This window comes from Marmota flaviventris, chromosome 8, assembly GCF_047511675.1.
Source record: "Marmota flaviventris isolate mMarFla1 chromosome 8, mMarFla1.hap1, whole genome shotgun sequence".
Taxonomy (NCBI): Eukaryota; Metazoa; Chordata; class Mammalia; order Rodentia; family Sciuridae; genus Marmota; species Marmota flaviventris.
The window spans coordinates 12,538,328-12,565,744 of record NC_092505.1 but is presented as its reverse complement, the minus strand read 5'-3'; the positions used below and the strand labels follow the sequence as shown (position 1 = coordinate 12,565,744).

Genomic DNA, 27,417 nt, shown 5'->3' with positions numbered 1-27,417 from the left:
AAAATGCCATAATACCAAGCCAATCGATGGCCCCATGCAAGAAGCCCTTGGAAAAATTATACCAGCAATGACACCATTTGCAAAGATACGGAGTCACAATTTGTTGTAGATTACAGTTTGTTGTCTCAGTCCAGGTAAAGCAGTGTCTCAAATAGATTAACTCACAGTCCAGGTAAATCACAGTCCAGGTAAGTTCTGCAGGCAGCTAGCTTGATTCGAAGTCTCGTACGGTTCTCAGCTGAAGTCTCCGTCCGGTTTTCAGCAACACTGGAAATTCTTCCATTTTTGTCTTCATTGGCACTGGGACGAAGGCAGGAACTCCGGATGGCTAAAGAAAATCCTGTAGCATTCCACTAAGAAAACAACCTTCTGAACAATTTAGTACATTATCTCAAGGTTTTTTTGCATTTGAAATAAGCATTAATAGTGCTCATTACTCATCAGCTTCCAGGTGTGGGAGAACCATTGTAGCTTAGTTATTGGCATTGAAAATGACCAAACATCAGGGACACCAGTAGCGTCTTTTGTTGGCTGTAGCATCCTGGGTAGCCCCAGATGGCCCTGGGGAGTGTCCGGGACTCAAACTGCTACTGGGCACAGGGAGCAAGAGCCTGCGAGACTGTGCCTCCAGGTTAGGTCTAGATTTGGGCTCGCGGCAGTGGAAGAGCCAGCTCCCCGGCCAGGAGGCGGGGAAGGGCCAGTCGCCGCCGCCTCTTGGAAAATCCTTGCTGCGCTATGACCAGCTTGCACACTCGGCAGTTGCTTCTCCGCTTCATGCACCCTCCAGTAACGAAAAGTATTCAGTAATAGCCTTTTGCTGCAACTTTTTTCCTGATAATCCTTCCTCCTCTGATAATCTTTCTTCTTCTGAACTTTCTGTTTCTTTCTGACTAGAGTTTCTGGGCTTCTATCAACACACGCCCTAACTATTCTTGGTTCCACTGGGGTGCCTTCTTCCCTTAGTAATTTACTTCTCATCCCTTCCATATTTTCATCATAAAGACAATACAATACACTGAGACAAAACAAGACACAAACATACTGTATCAATCTTCTCCATTTTCTCGAAATGGCCATTTTTCCTCTCGCCCTATCTGCCTAGGGACGAGCAGATTTGCTCCCGTCCTATCTATGGGCGGGTAGCTTTTTTTCGTCACTTACCCCCGAGTGTCCCAGGGCTCCCGGTACGGGCCACCATCTGCCGCAGTCCGGCTGCAGCAGAATAACCGGGGGGTGATGAATAACTTGTGTACGTTGATACAGCAGGAGAGGGAGCCGTTTATTGCAGGACAGGAGCGGTATTTATACATTCCGCACAGCTTATCTTAATTAGCATAAACTAGATACAGCAGTCAACCAATCAGGAATCTCCACACTTAATGGCTTGCTTTTGTTACTTCTCAATCCACTCCCTCTGGCATTTTGCCAGGCACCATCCAGACTTGTTTACGAACTTTAACATTCCCCTGGCAAAATGCCAGGTGTTATTTTGACTTGTTTACAGACTCTAATATTTGTTTACAGACTCTAACATTCCTCTGTTCCTTTATCTATTTCAACACCCAAATGCAAGCCCAAATTTAACCTGTCTGCAAGTTTTTACAGATGTATTTTTTGAGCTTCTGTCACTCCCCTGCCAACCTACTTTTGCATGGTTAGCAGTTTCCTGAAGCAGATTTCTGGTAACATCCTGTGTGTGTACACGTGTGTGCACATATGATGAATGAAGAGCACTGATTGATAGTGAAAGAAAGAAATGGATAAACCCAAGTCATGAGGCTCAAATGCTTAAGAACAAACCTATGAGTGAAACAAATTGGAGAACCAAGACTCAGCCTGTGAGGGACTACTTCTTCAGGGTCAGTATTCAAGATTTGAGACATTAAGAGTGTCATGGACACTGATAGATCAAAATGGATGCCAGACACACACAGTTGGTAAAGCAGCTGCATATTAACCCTCCCAGTCCCTGAAAAGGTCAGAGAAATATAGAAATAGAACACCAAGTAAAGTGAATAGCAAGTCTGTGTTAGTCAGATGTGTGTTACTATATTGAAATGGATGAGATAATTTGTCAAGAGAATAGGTTTATTTGGCTCCCAGGTTTTGGAAGTCCAATCCATGATTGTTGCACTCTGTTTGGGGCCTCTGAGGAGACAGCTCATCATGGTAGAGCACAGGGTGCAGTCACACCACTCTTGTCATGAACAGAGCACAGAGAAAGAGGACGAGGAAGTGCCTGGGAAGCCACTGTTCACTTCAAGGATACCCCACTATGACCCAAGGACCCCTGTATGGTTTGGATATGACATAAACCCCAAAAGCTCATGACTAAATTATCAGAGCTGTTGCCTAATCAGTGGATTAATCCACTTGATGCATTAATAATTTGAAAGGACTTCTCTACTGAGGGGTGTCTATAGTTAGATGGGACATGGCCTGAGGAAGTGTGTGACTGGGGCATGCCCTTGGGGGTTACAGCTTGTTCCCTGGTTCCTTCCCCTGCCTCTCTGATTCCTGGCTACCATTAGGGGAGCAGCTCTCCTCTGTCATGTCCTTCTGCCATGATGCTCTGCCTCCTGTCGGGCAAGAGAAATTGGGCCAGAGGACCATGGGCTGAATGTCTGAAACTGTGAACACAAAACAAACGTTTTTCCCTCTAAGGTGTCCTGGACAGGCAATTTGGTAGTAGAAACAAAAACAATGAACATGACCTCCACTCCACCCCACTTCCTAGTCTGCCCCGCCAATAGTGCCAACTTGGGTCACAGCTTTAAGCATGGGAAACTTTGGAGGAAAATAAGATGAATAATTTAGCTTAATTAAATAAATATACTAAAATTAAACAAATTAATGTTCTTACAACTTTATTACCATTTTCTTAAGTCAGAATTAAATCAACCAGTTCTACACTAAGCCATTACTTCAGACTAAGTTTCCTTTCTCATTGAGCTCCTCATTCTGATCCTTATTCTTGAGAGACACGAAATTTATAGTGTGATATTTTTTCTGTGTTGAAGATATAAAGGTAATAAATCAACATTGTATAAATTAAGAATATAGAAATAAGATAATATTTGGATCAAACCAATAAAACTTATTGTATTAGTCCTAAGTTGAGTTGTACAAACTTTAGAGGAGACCAAAATTCCAACCATTAACAGTGACACTTACAGAAGGGAAACAACTCTTTTTAGTAAATATATTCTTTTATTAAGAAACAGCTATTTTGGTCCACTTTAGTATAAACCAATTATACTTCTGCTGGTAGCTACAGCACAAATACAAGAAGAAAGTTTGAGAGTTTACATTGAAGTATTCAACAAAATAATATCTGTTTTCAGAGACGTGATGGAACTTCTTAGTCTACTTCAACTGCTAACAGGTGTTGTGATGTCAAGTCAGGTGCCCAGCAGAACTTCATCTTTTCTTCAGTTTGAAGTGAATGGATGGGAGGATTTCAATTGAACTTGCTGGTAGAATAGTACTTTAAAGAGAAAAGGATGACTTGTTGAAGTGATCAGCAGCACGAAGAAGAGCATCTTCTGTAGCTGCAGCAGCCAGAGTGGTAACCACAGCCATAATGGGAGCCATATCCACAGCCAGAGCCATATCGACCGCCATATCCACAGCCAGAGCCATAACCACAGCCAGAGCCGTATCCACAGCCAGAGCCGCAGCCAGAGCCAGAGCTGTATCCACAGTTGGAGCCGTATCCACAGCCTGATCCATATCCACAGCCAGAGTCACAGCCATAGCCAGATCTGTATCCACAGTTGGAGCCGTATCCACAGCCAGAGCCATATCCACAGCCAGAGACGTATCCACATCCTGAGCCATATCCACAGCCAGAGCCACAGCCACAGCCAGATCTGTATCCACAGCCAGAGCCGTGTCCACAGCCTAAGCCATAGCCACAGCCAGATTTGTATCTACAGCTCAGGCCATATCCACAGCTAGAGCCATATCCACAGCCAGAGCCATATCCACAGCCAGAGCCATATCCACAGCCTGAGCCATAGCCACAGCCTGAGCCGCAGCCGCATCCTCCACAGGAGTTCCCGTAGTAGTTGCTGCACATGGTGTCAGGAGGTGAGGTTTCAGTGGAAAGGTTGAAGGATGTTTCTAAAGTGTGAATGTCACCCAGTCCTCCAGGATCTTTATATACTTACAGGTTGGATGTGTCATAGCTCACATGGCTCTGTTCTCTCATTTAACAAACATGTGCCTGAATTGAGCTCCATCTGTGTACAATCATGTTATTAGAAGTTCAGGATTTCCTTAACGCTTCCCTAGGAATTTTCACAACCCTTCAATAAACAAGTCTATTTTCTAAACACACAGTTTCATAGCACTATTATTTAACCTTATACAATTTCCTTTCATAACCATATCATGACAGAACATATCCACAAACACATATCTGACTTATAAATATGTGTTTGTCACTCTGTTCTTCAAGATTATGAAAACTCCCAATTAAAAACCAGGATCTTGTCATGAAATTATCATCACCAGCAACATGATCATGGTCTATCTTTCCTGCCTTTTCTAATAACTTGTTTTTTAAACATAAATCACAATAGTTACTTTTCATGAATTTTGGACAATGTAATGAATATTTCAACATGCTAACCATAATATGTTCCCTCCTAAAACATTATCTTCTCTCTGAAGGGAATATTTCCTCCCATTTTATTTCCTGGAAAGGAATGAATTTCTCTTTCTTTCCCGATGATAGAATTTTTTCTTAAAACCATGATAAGCCCATATGATTTATAACTGAAAAGAAATAGGAAGAATTTCCATTTTGAAGTATGAAAATGTGTTGATCCAGTACTTTCTTTCTTGCTGCAGTCCAATTGTTCCACCTCTTAAAAACAAGACTGTGCGTTTACTCAGACTACAGTCATGTTGGTGTTCTCCATCAATGCTGCCCACTCAACAGAGTTAACCACCAGTGAATACTTCAACAGGTGGAATAGATGAGAAAAGGAGGTATTGTAGTCAAAGCTACCACATTCACATTAGACTGGAGGGACAATTTTTAGTGTGCAATAACACAGAATGGTGACTTGAAGAAACAATGCACACTTTTGAACACTTTTAAAAGAATGGATTGACGTACTTGCAGCAGAAACACAGGATGTTTATGTGAGGTGATGATCGTACCAATTTTCTTGATTAAATAATTCCACATATTTTCTTCATTTTAGTCTCACCTCTCTTCTCCAAAGTATAATTTTAGTAAATATATATACTTGTACTACTTTATTTGATCGTTTCAATTATGCCTACAGTAAAACTGACCTTCAAAGCAATTTCTTTGCGCTTCACATCACCTTCTTCCTTAGTTTCTATGATAAATGGGCGCTAGTCCATGGCCATTCTTCTGTTCACAACTCTTTCATGATTTTTCCTAAATCTTGGGCTTCCTATAGATATTTTACCCTAAATCTTAACTTCTTATCTTACACACTAATAAGATTTAAAAGATGCAACTGACCTCCACCAGATACACACAAATTCTTCCTAAACCTAAACATTTCTGTGTTTAACCAGGATATATAAGCCACACAGCAGTTCAGTTGGGAAAAGTTTCATATCAGAAACAACTAGACTATGATAAAAAGCAATGATAATATATGAGGAGACTCTGTATGAACTTCAGTCTATGAGATAATGCTCAAGGAAGGAAAAATTTAGAAGGAATATTGTTCAAGGAAGGAAAAAATTAGAAGGAATATTGTACCCAATGAATGAATAGACAGATAAATTACTGTGCTGCAGTCAAAAATACTGTAGTGTGCACTTAAAAACTGGTGAATGGTTCTATCAGGTCAAGTATTACTATCACTAGAAGAAAAAAAACAGAACATAAGGAAAGTTTTGGAGATGATAAATGTGTTTATTACCTTGGTTGTGATGATGAACTCATAGGTGTACGCATTTTTCCATATTAATGAAACCACAGGCATTGCATGTTTCAAGCATTTTATATCAATCAAAACTTGATCAAGCTGAGGGTAAAATGAATAAGCTAACCAGAAACACACAGACTTTCCACTCTAGTCACTTGACAAATATGACCAACCCTCTGGAATGTGGATCGTGAACAAGAGATCATTAGCCAGTGGTGTGGATATGTGGATTTACAAAAGACTGCACCACAGAGAGATCCTGGGGAGGGAAAGAAGGACAGACTTCAGGGACGTCTGTTAGGAAGCAGGCAAAACTACAGACACTAAGGCATGAGAAGTATTCAAGGTGCCAGTTCCTGTGTTTGGTGTCTAAATAAAGATTACTGACAGGATGATGTCTTTTAGCATCTAGCACATTGTGACCCCAGGCAAAGGTAGGCTTCACCATATGTCCTCACACCCACTCTGCTCACATCCTGTGCCTCAGCCAAAAAACCAGAAGAACCAGTGCCTCCTTCAAGGTCCATATGCATCCTCTACTAAAGTACCACTTCTGTGTTCCTTAGACTCAGTAGTAAGAAGAGCATCCCCTGGAAAAGAGAGTGAGCACTTTCCTGGCAGAAACATTCACTAATCATATGACCTTGGAAAATGTCTTCAACCTGGAAGAACCTCAATTTTTGTAATTGCTGAATGGGAAGAAATTTAAGTATATGTATACAAATTTTGCAAGAGACCTATTAAAAATATGTAGTAAATATAAAGGGCAAAGTTATAGATGCTCACTCATAACAAACACAATATATTTTAATCTTTATTCGCTTTCCTGCATTCTAATCAAAGGATTCAACAAAATGAAAAATTTTTATACGGACATATGTGTTCTAAAATAGCAATGTTTACTTTAATGTCGTTATGATTTATGAATGATGTATATATACATACCCCCAGAATAATGCAAATACATTTTGTATATGTTTATACATTATTGATAAGATCTACTTCTCAATATTTGCCATAATTAATTTTCTAAAGTGGACAAACCTTCAAAACACAGACTACAAAGTGATGGACCTCACTGTACTGTACTGAAGAATTTTATACAATAAATATTTTTTTAAATATAAAATCAAGCAATATGCCACAGGGCTTGCTTCATAGACAATTTCAAAACTCCATAATCAATAAAACCCACTGAAATTGTACCAACACCTCACTGGGGAACCATGAGGAGAAAATCAATTTCTGCTGATTCAGATAGTCACTGGATTGCTATGTAAAACCAGCCTCTGAAGACCAATTTATATTTAAACATTTCAGTAGAGATGACTTAAATGGAATTACAAAGGACCCACTTCAAGTTCATGAGACCAAACTCTGGAAGTTCTATCAGAATCCCCCTGTAAATATATATGAACACCTTTACCTTATTTCTACTTCAGAGATAATTCAGTCTGAATCAACATAGGGTTTCTCCAAAATCGCAATTAGCTAGATGGTTTTATCTATACCAATGAAATGCCTTTTATTCTGCAAAATTTTAAAATTATTTTTAGTGGTAGGTGGATACAATGCCTTTATTCTTATTTATTTGTTTTTATGTGGTGCTGAGGCTCAAACCCAGTGTCTCACCCATCCTAGGGGAGCACTCTACCACTGAGCCCCAGCCTCAAACCCTGCAAATATTTTTTAAGGTAGATTTGAGATTTCAACTCATTTTTGGAAACTAGAAGATTACATCACTTTAACAAAGGCTTAGGCTAAGGCGCAGAAGGGTTATATTCCATCTCAAATATTCATTGTGAAAATATCTATTTATTAAAAGTTCCAATATAATCTAAATATCTCATATTTCCTAATGAAACATACCAAATATAAACTTACATCACTCCATGCACATTTTCCCCCAATTCCTCCCTATTATGTTCCCCATGAAATTCTAATTATGTTTTTGGTTAAAATAGAATATTTATCTTCTTTCTTCTCTTTTAGTTTAAGCTTCTGTGGATATTTCAGAAAAGTCTGAAGATCCTTCTTACTTTGTTAGTATAATTATTACTAGCTCTCATCAATCATCCGTTCTTGTCTGTCTCCTAGAGGAAGAGATATTAAAAATATCCTCCTCTCTCTGGCTACCTTCCACACTATAAAAAGTTGTTTCTTTTCACCTTTCCTATTGCTCCTAAGAACATCCAACTTTGACTGTATGCCTCATGGGCATTGTTTAAATCATAGAATCAACACTTCTTAAATCTTAGAGTCACAAAAAGAGTTGAGATGATGATAAATATATCTGAGCCTGTGTGTTTTAATTTCCCCATAAAATGCAGAATAAATTATAATCAAGCTCCTACACAGACACACCCAAAGCTGGAGAACCCATCTCGGCTCCGATTTCCTTTGGCACTTTGTGTTTACAAAACGGCCATGTCTTGAGAAGTCCTCTTCCTTGCAATTCATATAAGCCCATCTGATTCTGGACTCTGGAACTAGGCAAACAATCTTAAAAGTTCTTCCACGTAATAATTCTCTACACGTGGGGGGGAGAACAGCACCTCTGCTGCTTCTCATCTCAAGGTGCTCTGAAGCCCATGTTCCATCCAAGTCTTCTCTCTCATAGCCTCCCTGCCCCTTCCTCTCACTCTCTGAACTGCCTTTGAAATTTTCCAAGTCTCTGCCACAGCACACGTTCTCTCCGCTTTTCTTGTGTCTTGTTAATAAGAAATGTTTCTTTCTCCCACAGTCCAATTCCCATGCAGACATATGAGAATGGCCTAGAAATGGCATGAATTTGTGTCTTTGTGTTCATATAAAGTGTGATACACTTGAATATGGTAAAGAAATGGCACAAACTTGTGTTTTAATTTTTATATGAAATGTCATAAGGATGCAGAAAATTAATTGATAATTTACATGTGCAAGGACAAATGGCTGCAGTACCAAGAAATACCTTAAAATGAAATCCAAGCAAACCTGAACACCTAACATCACAAGGCGCTGTGGGATGTGACCTCTGCCCCCCTTTTCATCTTTGCTCCTTTTGCTCTCCTGTTCATGTCATAAATACACTAACAAAAAATAATGTAAATACAGAAACTCCAGTCACGTGGTTCCCATTACACACATAACCACAGTAACTTCTGTCACCTCAGGACCTTTGCAAACATTCTTCTTTCTGCCTCCATCATTCTCCCTGATTCTGACACTTACTTATTTTGAGATTTTTCAAATCCCACCTTAGTTGTCACTTCTTCAAACGTGCTTAGCTGATCTTCCTGTCAGAGTGCCATATGAGTTTTCAAAACAAAACAGTATTTTTTTATTAATGTAGATGCAAACTGTTGAGAGTGTTGTTTGTTTAATTTCATTTTGTTTAAGCTTGATTTCATTAAGTTTTGGGTGATGTTTTCAACGCTTTCTATCCCCTCCACCAGGATACACCTTCTGTGAGTCAAAGAAAACCATTCTTGTCCAATGATGCTTTCAAGTCCAACGCAGAAATCAAAGAAGGCCTAAATTTAGGCAGATATAGACCATTTTCAGGTGTTGGACTTAGAATTTTTCAAATGTCTATTCTCTCATAATACCTATATATTCAACTCAATTACAATCAAAATACAAGTAGGATATATTTGTAGATATCAAAAAATTAGTTAGAACATTCAAATAAGAAGGAAGAAGAACAAGAAGAACCAAAATAATGTTGAAAAACAATGTTGGAAGCATCACACAATCAAGCCTTAAGAATGATTACAAACCTGCAGTAAATGTTTTTTACACTAACACGAGTTTCCACTAACAGAGTATTTACCTGACATTCCAAAAAGGAAAAAATTACTAAGAACAGTGTTGATTCTGATACAAAGAATACACAGTCTTGGCAAACTCAATTGAATCCATTTATGAACAACTATGATTTCCTCCAACAGTGGAATGTTTATGTTTCTTGACAAAATAAAAAACAGGGAATAAGAGAACCAATAATTTACATTTTAAATATAATCAGAATTGATCCCCTGTATTAAGCAAATGAAATGGGAATATCCATGTAATCTCAACTATAAATAGGTTCTGTGAAATAACCACAGGTGATATTCAATTCTTGTGTGAATAGAGAAATGAGAAAATAGGGAATTTTTATAAGGAATAGTAAAAGTCATGAAATATTTCAGAGTTACATTCTGGAATGATGTTCTAACAGCAAAAGGAATAGCATCTTCTGTAGCAAAATGTATGGTAGGCATAGCATCCACAGCCGTAGGCAGACCCAATCCAACAGCCACAAATGGAAGGACAGTCATAGCAACAGCCACAGTCCCATAGTTTTCCCCACAGTAGTTACTCTACATAATGCCAGAGGTTAAGATACAGTTGAGGTACAAAAGCATGTTTCAAAACTTTTAATGTTACCGACTGCCTTTACCTTTGTCAGTTTATAAGTTGACAGGAAGGGCCAGAGCATACGGTCAATATTTTTATTTATGAAAAAAAAAATTTATGTAATGTCTAGCATATAATCAATAATCTCTAGAAGAGCAGAAAAACCAACAGAATGCACATGTAATTATAAAGTGGAAAATATTTGATTGAACTCCATGATCATGGGCCAGGTAGTCCCACAGTGGCTGTCTGGATGCTGAAGACTCAAAGAAACCAGTAGCTGTTCAGTTCAAGTAGCTGCAGACTTTGAACCTGAGGGACCATTGATGCACCACCAGCATGAAGCTGAAGACCTAGAAGCTTCCTGGAGAGTCTCTGTTTTGATTTCATGTTTGAAGACTGTAGCTCTAGAGGCTAATATTCATGTAAAATGGAAGCAGAATAAAATATAACCCACTAAAAGAAAATTCAGGCTTCTACACATGGATGGGCTTTTCCATCCTGCTTTTCATTCCATCTAGACCACATACAATTGCCCAATGCTGCCTATATTCTTGAGTGGTATTGCCCCCTCAGTACCTTGTCCCACATGCCAATCATCTGGACACACCTGCGCAGACACACCCAGAAATGTGCTTTACTAATTAGTTTTCCATATGTCAGTCCACTCAGTAGACAACCAAATCACAAGCTATATGTGCAAGTCATTCCACTCAGTTAATAATGAAAAGACCTGGTCTTTTTAAAGCTATGACAACTACTCTAACAAACACATGATTATTTTTTCTCCAGTTTTATAGAGTTCCATGCTTGTTTGTTGTCATCCACTCATTGTCTTAAACTACTTACAAATATGTAAGGAAAGTTCCAGTTCTTTAGCGAGTCATCTGAACACATGGTTCCAAAGATACATAGCAAGGCTCTGTGGAGGACTGGAAAGTGTATGCATGGAAATGCAACTATTAAAATGAGTTGGACTAATTACTTCGACTAATTCACTAGTTGCTAAATAATTTCTAGGTGATTTCATTGACATCTAAGTCTGCCCTATGCAGAAACTCAATATTTATTATTCTTATTAACCAAAATACTCAAGGATATGACACTCTGAAAATATGTGTACTTCAAGAATCATTCTTCAATACATTTTTATCAATTATAGGTGGTGTCCATTAGATTTTAGACCAGTATAATGCAAATTTTGTTGTTCTAGCTCTACAGTATGATTTGAAGTAAGGTATTACAACTTCTCCAGTATTGCTTTGTTGGTTTAGAATTGCTTTGGCTATTCTGCATCTTTTATTCTTTCAAGTGAACTTTAGCATTATTTTTATAGCTCTGTGAAGAATGTAATTGGTATTTTGATGGAAATTGCATTGAATCTATGTATTCCTTTTGATAATATGGACATTTTAATATAATTAATTATGCCCTTCCTTGAATATGGGAATTCTTTTCATATTCCTGTGTCTTCTTCAATTTATTTCTTAAGTGTCCTATAGTTTTCATTTCAAATGTATTCTATTGTCTTTCGTAGATTTATTCCTACATACTTAAATTTTTTTTCAGACTACTGTGAATGGTATTATTTTCCTGATTTCTTTCTCAGAAAAAATTATTACTCATGGATAGGAAACTATTGATGTTTGTGTAAAATTATAATTTTTCAACCTGTGTCTTTGCTGAATATGTTCATTTGCTCTAGCAGCCATCTGGTGGAGTTCTTTTGGAATTTGTAACTGTTAAGCATATAATCTGGAAACTGATAGTTTGAATTCTTCCCTTCCTATTTTTATCCCTTTTATTTCCTTCTCATGCCTAATTGCTCTGGTTAAAATTTATACTAGTATATTTAACAGGAGTAGTGAGACTGTATATCCTTGCCTTGTTCTAGATTTTAAAGGAAGTGCTTTCAGTTTTTCCCCATTAACTACAATGCTGGCTTTAGGTCTTTCAGGAACAACCTTTGTGAAATTGAAGTAATTACCTTTTGTCCCTAGATTATAAGTGCTTTTTAAATCATGAATATGTGCTGGATTTGTCCAAAAGCTTTTTCTGCATTTATTGAGATGACAACGTCATGTGATGAATTACATCTATTGACTTGCATATGTTCAACCTTACTCAAAACCCTGGAGTAAAACTACCTTGATCATTATATGCAACATTTTTAATATGATGTTAAGTATAATTTGCTAATATTTTATTCAGAATTTTTGTAATTAAGTTGCTCAAGAATATTGCTTTGTAGTTTTCTGTCCTTGGTGTGTCTTTATCTGGTTTTGGTATAACAGCTTCACAGAAAAGAGTTGTAAGCATTCCGTCTCTTTCTGTTTTATGAAATAATTTGTGGTAAGTTGGCATCATTTCCTCTTTAAAGGTTTGGAAGAATTAAGCTGAAAACCCATTGGTTTTTTGTTGTTTTTGTTGTAGGGAAGAATTTTTATTATGGCTTCTATCCTACTTCTAGATATCATTATCTTTAGATTTTCTATGTCCTTTTGATTCAATTTTGACAGGTCATACAAGTCTAGGAATGTACCTATTACTTCTAGGTTTTCAATTTTTTTGGAGTCTATGTTTTCACAATAGTCCATAATGATCCTCTATTCCTGTGATGTCTGTGGTGATTTCTCCTTTCTCATTGCAAATTTTAATCATTTGATTCTTCTCTCTTTTTCTTTTGGTTAGTTTGGCTTAGGACTTATGAATATAGATAATATTTTCAAAGAACCAACTCTTTGTTTCATTGATCCTAGGTATTGCTTCTTTGTTCTCCAGTCCATTAATTTTGGCTCTGCTCTTCATTATTTCCTCCCTTCTATTTGTATTGGAATTACTATGTTCTTGTTTTTTCGAGGAACTTGGAATGCATCATCATGTTGTTTATATGGAAGCGCTCTGATTTTCTTCTGAATGCACACAGAGTCAGAAGCTTTCCTCTTAGAATGGAGTTCACAGTGTCCCATTGTTTCGGGTATGCTATATTGCTATTTTCACTTCATTCTAAGAATTTTTAAAATGTCTCCTCTCTTTTGTTATACCACTCATTCATCATTCAAAAGTGCACTGTTCAATCTCCATGTGTTTACATACTTTCTGTAGTTTTTAGTTTTAACTTCCATTTTTATTCAATCCAGTTCACATAAGATGAAAGGAATTATACCAATTGTTTGTATTTTTTAAGAGTTTCATTATGTCCTAAAATATGATCTATTTTTAGAGAACGTTTCATGAGCAGCTAAGAAGAAAGTAAATCAGCTGTTGTTAGATGAAATATTCTATACTTATCTATTAAGTGTATTTGCTTTATGTTTTTTGGGTATGAAGAGTATTTGCTGAATGGGTCTGGATGACCTATCTATTGATGAGAGAAATATGTAGTAATCACCTAATACTTTGTTACTGGGGTCTACTTAATTATATTGTAGTGTTGATTTTGTATAATTAAATGCACCAAAGATTGGGGTATTACTATTGTAATATCTTCTGTTGGATTGTTCCCTTTACCTTTTAGAAGTGACTGTCTTTTTCTCTTCTGATAATTTTTACTTGAAGGTGCTTCTTCAGATATGAAAGTGTTTGTTTGGGGGCTCCATTTGCATGGTGTATTAATTTCTTCCATCCTTTCACTTTCTGCCTATAGCTGTCTTTTCCTGTAAGGTGGCGGTTCATGCACATGCAATGTTATTATAGGAATATTTTCTAAACTAATGCCATTTTGATTTGGTTTTAATGTGGTCCTATTTTTTATTTGCTTAGATACCCCTCAAAGGGGATTTGTCTATTTGTAAGTTCTGGAGATTGTTTTTGATTTCTTCTGTGTACACTGTTCTTTAAATGTTTTCTGTAGCACCAGCTTAGTAGTCCTTGATTATCCTGGAAGGTTTTTATTTCCTTTTGATTCAGAAAGATATCCTTGTTGGATATTGTAATCTTAGAAAGTTCCAATTTCTAAACCAACTTTCTTTCAGAAATTGGAACTCATCATTCCAAGCCCTCCTGGATTTTAAAGATTGTGCTGAGAAATCATAAATAATTCTGATTGGTTTGCATCTAAATGTGACCTAGCACATTTCTCTTAAGGATTTATAAAATCTAGCCTTGCTCTATATGTTATGCATTTAAAACAATGTGTTATGGAGGGAGATTTCTTTTTTGTTCTTGTCTATTTGAAGTTCTGAATGACTCCTTATCTGGATGTCCATGTCATTCTACAGAGGTAGTAAATTCTCCTTTCATTTCCCTGAATAGGTTAACCCACATCTCACAACGATCTTCAATTCTAATGATTCTACAATTTGGACTCTTAATTTTGTCCCAGAGTTCTAGCACATTTTGGTCATACTTACTTACTTTATGTTCTTTAATACTGTCTGAATATTTAAGCCAAGTCACTTTGTCCTCCAACACCGACAGTATGTTTGATTCTATTAGAGTGACTTTCAACTGAGTATTTTATTGGATTTCTTGAGCCTTTCATTTTCAAGATTTCTGTTTGGGACTTTTTCAATATCTCTATCATATTACTAAGTTTCTCATTTGTGTTGTATACTACTTCCTGAGTTCATTCACTTCTCTTTTGTTGTCTTGGAAATCATTGATCATATAATCAATTTTTCAATTATTTATCTGGTATTTCTTCTACTTCAATATTTTTGGAGTCTTATGAACTTTAGGAGACATAATGTGATCTTGTTTTTTATGCTCCTTATAGTCCTACATTGGTTTATATGTATTTGTTAGGATGGTCTTCTCTTCCTCTCTTATCTATCTTCTAAGGGCATAACCTTTTATTCAAAACTATTCTGGATAATAGGTTTTTATGAATTTTCCAAAGAATTTCCAAATGAGTTTTATAATATAGTTTCCCTGCTATTTCCTTGATAGTTATTAGTCTACTTTGATATAGTGTGTATTGTGTCAAAAATTGGGGATTCCACTTTTCCTGTAGGTCTCATGAGAATGGAGTCCTCTTTGTAGATGTGGCAATGATGATACACATAGGGTATATGGTATATGCCTACTATGATTGCTTTTCTCTTCTTAAGAATACTGTATACTCTAAATGTGCATGGATGTGATCTATTTGTGATGTCCACAGTCTTTGTATTAATTGTCTCTGTTTTTTTCTGGAAGAGTGGACATCCAGTTGTAGAACCTGATGTCCTCATTAGCTTTTTCTACTTGAAATCTGGTTACTATTTTGTAGGTTTTATATCTGTTTCTTAAAAGTTTCCATCCCTAGTTATTCCTCTGAACACATGATTCCAAAGATACAGTAATGGATCTGTGAAGAGCTGGGAAGTATATGTTTGGAAATGAAACTCTTAGAATGAGCTTTTTTAATTACTTGGACAAGTGCACTAATTGTCAATTGATTAATAGGTGCAATTATTTCTAACTAAGTCTGTCATATTTGTAAATTTAATATTTTGTATTCTGATGAAGAAAAATGCACATGAATATGACATTCTGATGATTTTTTTTAAATCCCAGAGCCAACACTTGATAAAATATCAACTATAGATACTCATTTGTAAAAAAAAAAATGATGAATATTCTTCACCAAAAAAAAGCTAATGAATATCATATAAATTACAAATTCCATTGGATATTTTGTCTGTTTGATTCCAATGAAATTGTGAAATAGTTAGGTGGCCTATAAGTCAGAAATAGCAGTACAAAAGAGTTAGAAAACTTTACTGATATCACAAGAATAATATATTACCAAGTTCAATTTTGTGTTCTCCCCTGTTATCCTACGTAAAAGCCTTCCTTTATAATCAAAAAGTACTTGGACAATTAATTACACTGAAGTAAATTTTACTAATTCATGTGGTGACCCATTTGACTCTGATTATTCTTTTATAAAATCCCCATTCACTTTGGGGCTGGGGATGTGGCTCAAGCGGTAGCGTGCTCGCCTGGCATGTGTGTGGCCCAGGTTCGATCCTCAGCACCACATACAAACAAAGATGTTTTGTCTGCCAAAAAATAAAAAATAAATAAATATTAAAATTCTCTCTCTCTCTCTCTCTCTCTCTCTCTCTCTCTCTCTCTCCTCTCTCTCTCTCAAAAAAAAAATCCCCATTCACATTAGGGTCTCCTTATTCCCAGAGTTATTCAGAATCCTAGATAAAATTTATTTCAAGGTTTTCTTCCCAAGCTCTGCCATCAAGTATGGCTGATGCCATTTTTAACCTATTAACCTTCACTCCTGAATGATCTATATCCTTGAAACCCATTGGTACAACTGGCTCCCTAATTTCTGCTGAGATGCAAAGAAGTTGTCCTGGTCACCCATGGCAGCCAATTACCAGATAATGTAGAAAACAAAAGGGGAAAACTGTTGTACTTGTTTTATATGAGCATATAGCAAATTATAAAAAGAGCAGCATAAAACTATGCCTATTTGTTATTTCAGTCTTTGTGGATTAGAAGACTAAGTTAAATCTAGCTGGGATTGCTGTCAAAGATCTTAAAATATTGCAATCAAGATGTCAATTAGGACAACTACCTCATTTCTTAATCATATATCTTAATTAGAATTGCCAAATCTAGTAAGCATGTCCCCCAAAAGTGTATGAAACATTGTAACAGTCATGATTTTATCTGAAATTCAAATTCAGCCCTCTTGTGTTTTATCTACTCACCTAAAACATAACAGTATCACAAAAGTGACATCTTATCATCTTTGACAGGGTTAGAGGCAAGTCACACATACTTCCCACACATAGGGCAGGGGATCATATAAGGTTGTAGGTCATTGGGGCTTATCTTTATATTCTCCTACAAACAACTATGAATTTATGCCCTTTACCCAGTTCATCGTTGAATTTCTGCCAGAAGTGTTATCAAAAAGATTACAGTTTATGGATATTTCCAAAATGTACTTTGTCTTCTCTCCCATTCTACCCTATCTAAAAGGATTTATCTCTTCATGTCTGATTGACAAGCTCCTATTCATACTTTATGTTAGAGCTAGAAATTTGCCTATTTTTAGAAATGCCCACAACTCTTCACTCTACCTGTTCTTCGCTTGGGCCAAACTTCTGATTTATTTATTTCTTTCTTTTTGGTTGGAGGGTTTTGTTTGTTTGTTTGTTTCATTTGTGTGTGTGTGTGTGTGTACTTCCCAAACACTCATGTGTATAACTATATTATAACAACACTTTTGAAGCTTGCAGTTTTTCATGTTTTCTCCACATGTTTGGAAAGCGAAGATTAAGTATTTTAGTTTACTAGTAATAGCATATAATGAAAGGTGTTTTATTAGTAGTAATTAGTAAATATTTGATGAATGAGACTACCTATAAAATCTGTAAAAAGTGGTTCTATGCCTCTAAGAATAACAATATAGCCACCCAACCATTTTGACTGTTCCACTGCTCAAGACAGACATTCCTTACAAGAGTCAAGGGCCCTAGAAATGTACAAGTAGTTGAATCTTGACTATACTTCTGAAAGTCTTTGTATCCCAAATGAGCATTGAATTTCTACAGTATGAGGAAGAAATACTTTGAACTTTCCTGGAATTCATATCACCATTTTCACAGAATCAAACCTCAAATGGACTCAACCTATAATATCCTACAATATCCTAGAATAGAAGGAGAAACAGAAATGGATATGTCAGATCAACTCATTCCATCCATCTTTCTCAGTTTGCAATTTCACCCTCAAATAACCCTCAGAAGGAGTGAGACCACCTGGCTTTAAACACAGCTAGTGGTAAAGCACCTGATGAGGAAGTCAGTCTTCTTTCAGATGGTGTCATATGTGAGAAAGAGCTCTTGTTGTGAGGAATTTATGTGTCATGATCATCTATATGCCCCAACCTAATTATAGCGTAGAAAGACACAGAGTATATACATAATACTAATCTTACTAATATTCCAATATCTCTTTCAGATTTGAAACTGAACATACCACCCTCAACTTCCTACAATTCTAAGTGCTGAAAGGAAATACATGTTGCTGAAGACATGATCTTCTTTGGGTTTTCTAACTTCTCCAACAACTTTGTTTAAGGTCTTCTGGGTCCTCCCTTCAAAAGTTCCCAATGTTCCTTTTCTTTATCCATTTCAACACCCAAAAGCAAGCCCAAATTGAACCTGTCTGCAAATTTTTACAGATGTAACTTTGAGCCTCTGTCACTCCCCTGCCAACCCACTTTTGCATGGTTAACAGTTTCCTGAAGCAGACTTTCCAGTAACATCCTGTGTGTGTACATGTGTGTGCACATATTGATGAATGAAGAGCACTGATTGATAGGGAAAAAAATAAATGGACGAACCCAAGTCATGAGACTCAAATGCTTAAGAACAAACCCAGGAGTGAAACAAATTGGAGAACACAAGACTCAGCCTGTGAGGGACTGCTTCTTCAGGGTCAGTATTCAAGATTTGAGACATTAAGAGTGTCATGGACACTGATAGATCAAAATGGATGCCAGACACACACAGTTGGTAAAGCAGCTGCATATTAACCCTCCCAGTCCCTGAAAAGGTCAGAGAAATATAGAAATAGAACACCAAGTAAAGTGAATAGCAAGTCTGTGTTAGTCAGATGTGTGTTACTATATTGAAATGGATGAGATAATTTGTCAAGAGAATAGGTTTATTTGGCTCCCAGGTTTTGGAAGTCCAATCAATGATTGTTGCACTCTGTTTGGGGCCTCTGAGGAGACAGCTCATCATGGTAGAGCACAGGGTGCAGTCACACCACGTTTGTCATGAACAGAGCACAGAGAAAGAGGACGAGGAAGTGCCTGGGAAGCCACTGTTCAGTTCAAGGGTACCCCACTATGACCCAAGGACCCCTGTATGGTTTGGATATGACATAAACCCCAAAAGCTCATGACTAAATTATCAGAGCTGTTGCCTAATCAGTGGATTAATCCACTTGTAATGATTTGAAAAGACTTCTCTACTGAGGGGTGTCTATAGTTAGTTGGGACATGGCCTGAGGAAGTGTGTGACTGGGGCATGCCCTTGGGGGTTACAGCTTGTTCCCTGGTTCCTTCCCCCCACCCTCTCTCTGATTCCTGGCTACCATTAGGTGAGCAGCTCTCCTCTGTCATGTCCTTCTGCCATGATGCTCTGCCTCCTGTCGGGCAAGAGAAATTGGGCCAGAGGACCATGGGCCGAATGTCTGAAACCGTGAACACAAAACAAACGTTTTTCCCTCTAAGGTGTCCTGGACAGGCAATTTGGTAGTAGAAACAAAAACAATGAACATGACCTCCACTCCACCCCACTTCCTAGTCTGCCCTGCCAATAGTGCCAACTTGGGTCACAGCTTTAAGCATGGGAAACTTTGGAGGAAAATAAGATGAATAATTTAGCTTAATTAAATAAATATACTAAAATTAAACAAATTAATGTTCTTACAACTTTATTACCATTTTCTTAAGTCAGAATTAAATCAACCAGTTCTACACTAAGCCATTACTTCAGACTAAGTTTCCTTTCTCATTGAGCTCCTCATTCTGATCCTTATTCTTGAGAGACATGAAATTTATAGTGTGATATTTGTTTCTGTGTTGAAAATATAAAGGTAATAAATCAACATTGTATGAATTAAGAATATAGAAATAAGATAATATTTGGATCAAACCAATAAATATCATTATATTAGTCCCAACTTGAATTCCACAAACTTTACAGGACACCAAAATCCCAACCATTAATAGTGACACTCATAGAATAAAGACAATGCTTCTTAATAAATAATCTTTTTTATTAAGAAACAGCTATTTTTTTCCATTTTACTATACACCAGCTATACAGTGCTTCTGCTGGTAGCTACAGCACAAATACAAGAAGAAAGTTTGAGAGTTTACATTGAAGTACTCAACAAAATAATATCTGTTTTCAGAGACATGATGAAACTTCTTAGTCTACTTCACTGCTAACAGGTGTTGTGATGTCAAGTCAGGTGCCCAGCAGAACTTCATCTTTTCTTCCATTTGAAGTTAATGGAGGGGAGGATTTCAATTGAACTTGCTGGTGGAGTGGTCATTTCAAGGACAAAGGATGGCTTGTTGAAATGATTAGTAGCAAGAAAAGCATCTTCTGTAGCTGCAGCAGCCGGAGCGGTATCCACAGCCATAGTTGGAACCATATCCACAGCCAGAGCCATATCCACAGCCATAACCACAGCCATAGCCTGAACCATAGCCACAGCCAGAGCCATATCCACAGCCTAAGCCATATCCACAGCCAGAGCCATATCCATAGCCTAAGCCATATCCACAGCCAGTGCCATATCCACAGCCTAAGCCATATCCACAGCCACAGAGGGAGCCATAACCACATCCAGGGCCATAACCACAGTGAGATCTATATACATTGATAGAGCCACAGCCACATCCACAGCCAGAGCCATATCCACAGCCTGAGCCATATCCACAGCCAGCGCCATAGCCACAGCCTGAGCTATATCCACAGCCTGAGCCATAGCCACAGCCAGAGCCATATCCACAGCCTGAGCCACAGCCACAGCCAGAGCCGCAGCCACAGCCTCCACAGGAGTTCCCGTAGTAGTTGCTGCACATGGTGTCAGGAGGTGAGGTTTCAGTGGAAGCGTTGAAGGATGTTTCTAAAGTGTGAATGTCACCCAGTCCCTCAGGACCTTTATATACTTACAGGATTGGATGTGTCATAGCTCACATGGCTCTGTTCTCTCATTTAACAAACATGTGCCTGAACTGAGTTCAATCTGTGTATAATCATGTTATTAGAAGTTCAGCATTTCCTTAACGCTTCCCTAGGAATTTTCCATAGGAATTTTGACAACCCTTCAATAAACGAGTCTATTTTCTAAACACACAATTTCATGCCACTATAATTTGAACGTATACAATTTCCTTTCATGACCAAATTATGACAGAACATACCCACGAAGTATGTTTGACTTATAAATATGTGTCTTTTTGTTATTCTGTTCTTTGAAGGTTATGAAAACTCTCTATTAAAGAACAAGATCTTGTCATTAAATTATCATGATCAGGAATAGAATCAGTGCCTATCTTTTCTGCTTTTTCTAATAACTTATGTTTCAAACATAAATCAAAATAGTTACTTTTCATGGATTTTGGACAATGTAATGAATATTTCAATATGCTAACCATAATATATTCCCTCCTAAAACATTATCTTCTCTCTGAAGAGAATGTTTCCTCCCATTTTTTTTTCCTGGAAAGGAATGAATTTCTCTTTCTTTCCTGATGCTAGAATTTTTCTTAAAATAGTGATAAGCCCATATGATTTATAACTGACAAGAACTAGGAAGAGTTTCCATTTTGAAGTATGAAAATATGTTGATCCAGTACGTTCTTTCTTGCTGCATTCCAATTGTTCCGCCTCTTAAAAACAAGACTGCGTGTGTTTACTCAGACTACAGTCATGTTGGTGCTCTCCATCATTGCTGCCCTCTCAGTGGAGTTAACCACCTGTTAATACTTCGACAGGTAGAATAGATGAGAACAGGAGATACTGTAGTCAAAGCTACCACATTCGAATTAGACTGGAGGGACAATTTTTAGTGTTCACAGAATGAAAACTCAAATAATTCATGTCTTTGAACATTGTTAAAGAATGGATTGATAGGTTTTCAGCAGAAACACAGGATGTTTGTGTGAAGTGAAGATCATACCAATTTACTTGATTAAATAATTCCACATATTTTCTTCATTTTAGTCTCATTTGTCTTCTCCAGAGTATAATTTTAACAAGTACATATACTTGTACTACTTTCTTTGATCGTTTCAATTATGCCTACAGTAAAACTGACCTTCAAAGCAATTTCTTTGAAATTCATATCACCTTCTTCCATAGTCCCTATGGTAAATGGGTGCTAGTCCAAGGCAATTCTTCTGTTCACAACTCTTTCATGATTTTTCCCAAATTTGGGGCCTCCTATAGATATTTTACCCTAAATTTTAACTTTTTATTTTACACACTAATAAGATTTAAAAGATGCAAATGACCTCCACTATATACACACAAATCTTCCTAAACCTAAACATCTCTGTATCAATATGTTTTTAACCAGGATATATGAAACACACAGCAGTTCAATTGGGAAAAGTTTAATCTCAGAAACAACTAGACTATGATAAACAGCAATGATACTTTATGAGGAAACACCTTATGGAACTCTCTGTCTATGAGGGAATGCTGAAAAAAAGAAAAATTTACAAGGAATATTGTACCCAATGATAGAGTAGATAGAGAAATTACTGTGCTGTAGTCAGAAATACTGTAATGTGCACTTAAAAACTGGTAAAGATGGTTCTATGAGGTCAAATATTACTATTACTAGAAAAAGAAAATTGAACATGAGGAAAGTTTTGGAGGTGATAAATATGTTTGTTACCTTGATTGTGATGATGAACTCATGGGTGTATGCATTTGTCCACATTCATGAAACCACAGACATGGCATGTATCAGGTCCTTTATATCAATCAAAAGTTGATCAGGCCATTGAAAAAATGAATAAGCTAACAAACAAGCACATAGAACTTACACTCTAGTCACTGGATAAAGAAGACCAACCTTCTGGAGTGTATTTAGTGAACAAGGGATCATTAGCCAGAGGTGTGGATATGTGGAGTTATAAAGGGCTGGACCACAGCAAGATACTGAGGAGGGAAGGAAGGACAGATTTTGTAGGAGTCTGTTAGGAAGCAGACTAATGTACAGAATGCACAGCCACCAATACCTGAGAAGTATTCAAGGTGCCAATTTCTGTGTTTAGAGTCTAAATAAAGATTACTGGCAGGATAATGTCTTTTAGCATCTAGCACTTTTTGACCCCAGGCTAAGGTAGGCTTCACCATATGTCCTTAAACCCACTCTGCCTACAACCTGTCCCTCTTCCTTGTGCCTCAGCCAAAAAAACAGAAAAACCAGTGTCTCCTTGGATGTCCATATGCATCCTCTACTGAGCAAGCTAAAGATGTGCACTAATTTAAAGTTAAATGCTCTAAGAAATCTCATCTACCATCATAGAACACATTGAAGTTTGAGTTTGAGGTTGAAAGGCAGTAAATTGATACATGGTTCAGTCTTTTCCATGTTCCATGGTTCAGTGGTAAGAATAGCATTCCTTGGAAAAGAGAGTGAGTAATATCCTGGGGGAGAATTGGAAAATGCCTTCAACCTGGAGGGACCTCAATTTCTGTAACTGTGGAATGGTAAGAAATTTAAGTATATGTATATAAATTTTGAGACCCATGAAAAATATATAGTAAATATAAAGAGCCAAGGAATAGAAGCTCATTCATAACAAAGGCAATATATTTTCCTCTTTATTTACTTTTCTTTATTGTAATATATGGATTCACCAAAAATTGCAAATTTTGTACTGATATATGCAATTTAAAATAGCAATGCTTGCAGCCAATATGGAAAGCAGTATGGAGATCTCTTGGAAAATTGGGAATGGAACCACCATTTGACCCAGCTATATCCCTCTTCTCAGTCTATACCCAAAGGACTTAAAAGCAGCATACTACAGGGACACAGCCACATCAGTGTTTATAGCAGCACAATTCCCAGTAGCTAAACTGTGGAACCAACCTAGATGGCCTTCAGTAGATGAATGATTTAATTTTAAAAAATATTTATTTTTTTAATTGTAACTGGACACAATATCTATATTTATTTATTTTTATGTGGTGCCGAGGATCAAACCCAGAGCCTTGCATATTGTGATAGGCTAATACTCTACCACTGAGCCACAAGCCCAGCCCTGATGTTAGTTTCTTTAAATTATTGTTCTAATTAGTTATACATGACAGTGGAATGTATTTTGACACACTGTACACAAATGGAGCACAATTTCTCCTTTCTCTGGCTGAAAATGGTGCAAAGTCCCATGAGTAGTGTAATCATACATGCATGTAGGGTAATAATGTCTGTCTCAATCCACCATCCTTCACATCCTCACATCCTTTCCCCTCACCTCATTACCCTCGGCACAATCCAAAGTTTCTTCATTCTTCCCACCCCACCCCCATTATGGATTAGCATCCACTTATCAGAGAAAACATTCACCTTTGGTTGGGGGGGTTTGGGTATTTAGCTTAACATGATATTCTCCAAGTCCACCCATTTATTGGTAAATGCCATAATTTCACTCTTACTTAAGGCTGAGTAATATTACATTGTGTATATGCAACACATTTTCCTCCTCTATTCACCTTTTGAAGGGCATTTAGGTTGGTTCCATAGTTTATCTATGGTGAATTGAGCTGCTATAAACATGGATGTGGCTACATCACTATAGTGTGTTTATTTTAACTCCTTTGGGTATATAATGAGGAGTGACATAACTGGGTCAGATGGTGGTTCCATTCCAAGTTTTCTGAGGGATCTCTATACTGTTTTTCATAGTGGTTGCATCAATTTGCAGTCCTACCAGCAGTGAGTGAGTGCACCTTTTTTCTTCACATTCTCACCAACACTTGTTGTTGCTTGTATTCTTGATAATTGCCATTTTGACTGGAGTGAAATGAAATCTTAGAGTAACTTTGGTTTGCATTTATCTAATCACTAGACATGATAAACATGTTTTCGTATGCTTGTTGTTCACTTTGTATTTGTTCTTCTGTGAAGTGTCTGCTCAGCTCCTTAGCTCACTGATTGATTATTTGTTTTTGGTGTAAGTTTTTTGAGTTCTTTATTTTTTATCCTGCAGATTAATGCTCTATCTGAGGTGTGTGTGGTAAAGATTTTCTCAAATTCTATAGTCTCTCTCCTCATGTTATTGAGTGTTTCCTTTGCTGAGAAGAAGAGTTTTAGTTTAATTACATCCCATTTATTGATCTCAATTTTACTTCTTGCACTTTAAAAGTCTGGTTAAGAAAGTCAGTTCCTAAGACAACATGGTAGAGATTTGGTCCTACTTTTTCTTCTATTAAGTGCAGGGTTTCTGTGCTAGTGCCTAAGTCTTTGATCTACTTTGAGTTGATTTTTGTGGAGGGTGAAAGATAGGGGTTTAATTTCAATTTGCTACATATGGATTTCCATTTTCCTAGTACCATTGGATGAATAGGCTATCTTTTCTCCAATGTATATTTTTGCATCTTACCGTGTTTATGTGGGTTTATCTCTGTGTCTTATATTATGCACCATTTGTCTACATGTCTATTTTGATGCCAATACCATGCTGTTTTTGTTACTATTACTCTGTAGTATAATTTAAGTTCCGGTATTATGATGCCTCCTGCTTCACTCTTCTTGCTAAGGATTGCCTTGGCTATTCTGGGTCTCTTATTTTTCCAAATGAATCTTGTGAATGCTTTTTCTAGTTGTATGAAGAATGACATTGGTATTTTAATAGGAATTGAATTAAATCTTTCAGGTACACCACTTTAACAAACGGTTAGGCTAAGTCTCAAAGGGGTTATATTTCAACTCAATATTTTATTGTGAAAATGTGTATTTGTTAAAAGTTCCAATATAATCTAAATATCTCATATATCCTCGTGAGTATGCCAAATGTAAACTTAGATCACTCCATATACATTTTTTTCCTTAAATCCTCACTATTATGTTCCCCATAAAACTCTAATTGTATATTAAGTTAAAAGGGAATATTGTTATCTTCTTCCTTCTCTTTTAGTTTAAGCTTCTGTGGATATTCAGAAAAGCCTGAAGACCTTTCTTACTTTGTTAGTATAATTATTACTAGCTCTCATCAATCATCTGTTCTTGTCTGTCTCCTAGAAGAAGAGATATTAAAAATATCCTCCTCTCTCTGGCTACCTTCCACACTATAAAAAGTTGTTTCTTTCACCTTTCCTATTGCTCCTAAGAACATCCAACTTTGACTGTATGCCTCATGGGCATTGTTTAAATCATAGAATCAACACTTCCTAAATCTTAGAGTTACAAAAGGAGTTGAGATGATGATAAATACATCTGGGCCTCTATGTTTTAATTCCCCCATAAAATCCAGAATAAATAATGTTGAGCTCCTACACAGACACACCCAAAGCTGGAGAACCCATCTCGGCTCCGATTTCCTTTGGCACACAGTGTTTAGAAAACAGCCATATCTTGAGAAGTCCTCTTCCTTGCAATTCATATAAGCCCATCTGATTCTGGACTCTGGAACTAGGCAAACAATCTTAAAAGTTCTTCCACGTAATAATTCTCTACACGTGGGGGGGAGAACAGCACCTCTGCTGCTACTCATCACAAGGTGCTCTGAAGCCCATGTTCCATCCAAGTCTTCTCTCTCATAGCCTGCCTGCCCCTTCCTCTCACTCTCTGAACTGCCTTTGAAATTTTTCAAGTCTCTGCCACAGCACATGTTCTCTCAGCTTTTCTTATGTCCTGTTAATAAGAAATGTTTCTTTCTCCCACAGTCCAATTCCCATGCAGACATTATGAGAGTGGCCTAGAAATGGCATGAATTTGTGTCTTTGTGTTCATATAAAGTGTGATACACTTGGATATGGTAAAGAAGTGGCACAAACTTGTGTTTTAGTGTTTATATGAAATGTCATAAGGATGCAGAAAATTAATTGATAATTTACATGTGCAAGGACAAATGGCTGCAGTACCAAGAAATACCTTAAAATGAAATCCAAGCAAACCTGAACACCTACCATCACAAGGCGCTGTGGGATGTGGCCCCTGCCCCCCTCTTCATCTTTGCTCCTTTTGCTCTCCTGTTCATGTCATAAATACACTAACAAAAAATAATGTAAATACAGAAACTCCAGTCACGTGGTTCCCTTTACAGACATAACCACGGTAACTTCTGTCACCTCAGGGCCTTTGCAAACATTCTTCCCTCTGCCTCCCTCATTTTCCCCCATTTCTGACACCTATGTGTTTTGATTTATTTTGAGATTTTTCAAATCCCACCTTAGTTGTCACTTCTTTAAAGAAGTCAGGCTCATATCCAACAGCCATACATGGAATGACAGTGACAGGCATAGCCACAGGCCCACAGTAATTACTCAACATAATACTTGAGGTGGAAATCTGCCTCTTTTTAGAAATACAACCATTCACCCTATATATTCTTAGTTTAGGCCCCTCTTTTGTTTAGTTCATTTATTTTGGCTTTTGGTTTGTGGCATTTGTTTTT

The 27,417-nt window shown here is 37.1% G+C and overlaps 1 protein-coding gene across 1 annotated transcript; it reads right to left on the bottom strand.

The window, feature by feature from the left end:
* Window positions 1-20,358: 20,358 nt before the first annotated feature.
* Window positions 20,359-20,862, bottom strand: LOC139706751 (keratin-associated protein 21-1-like). The gene has a single exon (XM_071615773.1). The coding sequence runs from the start codon at window positions 20,860-20,862 to the stop codon at window positions 20,359-20,361; it is 504 nt and encodes a 167-aa protein (XP_071471874.1).
* Between the last annotated feature and the right edge of the window lie 6,555 nt (window positions 20,863-27,417).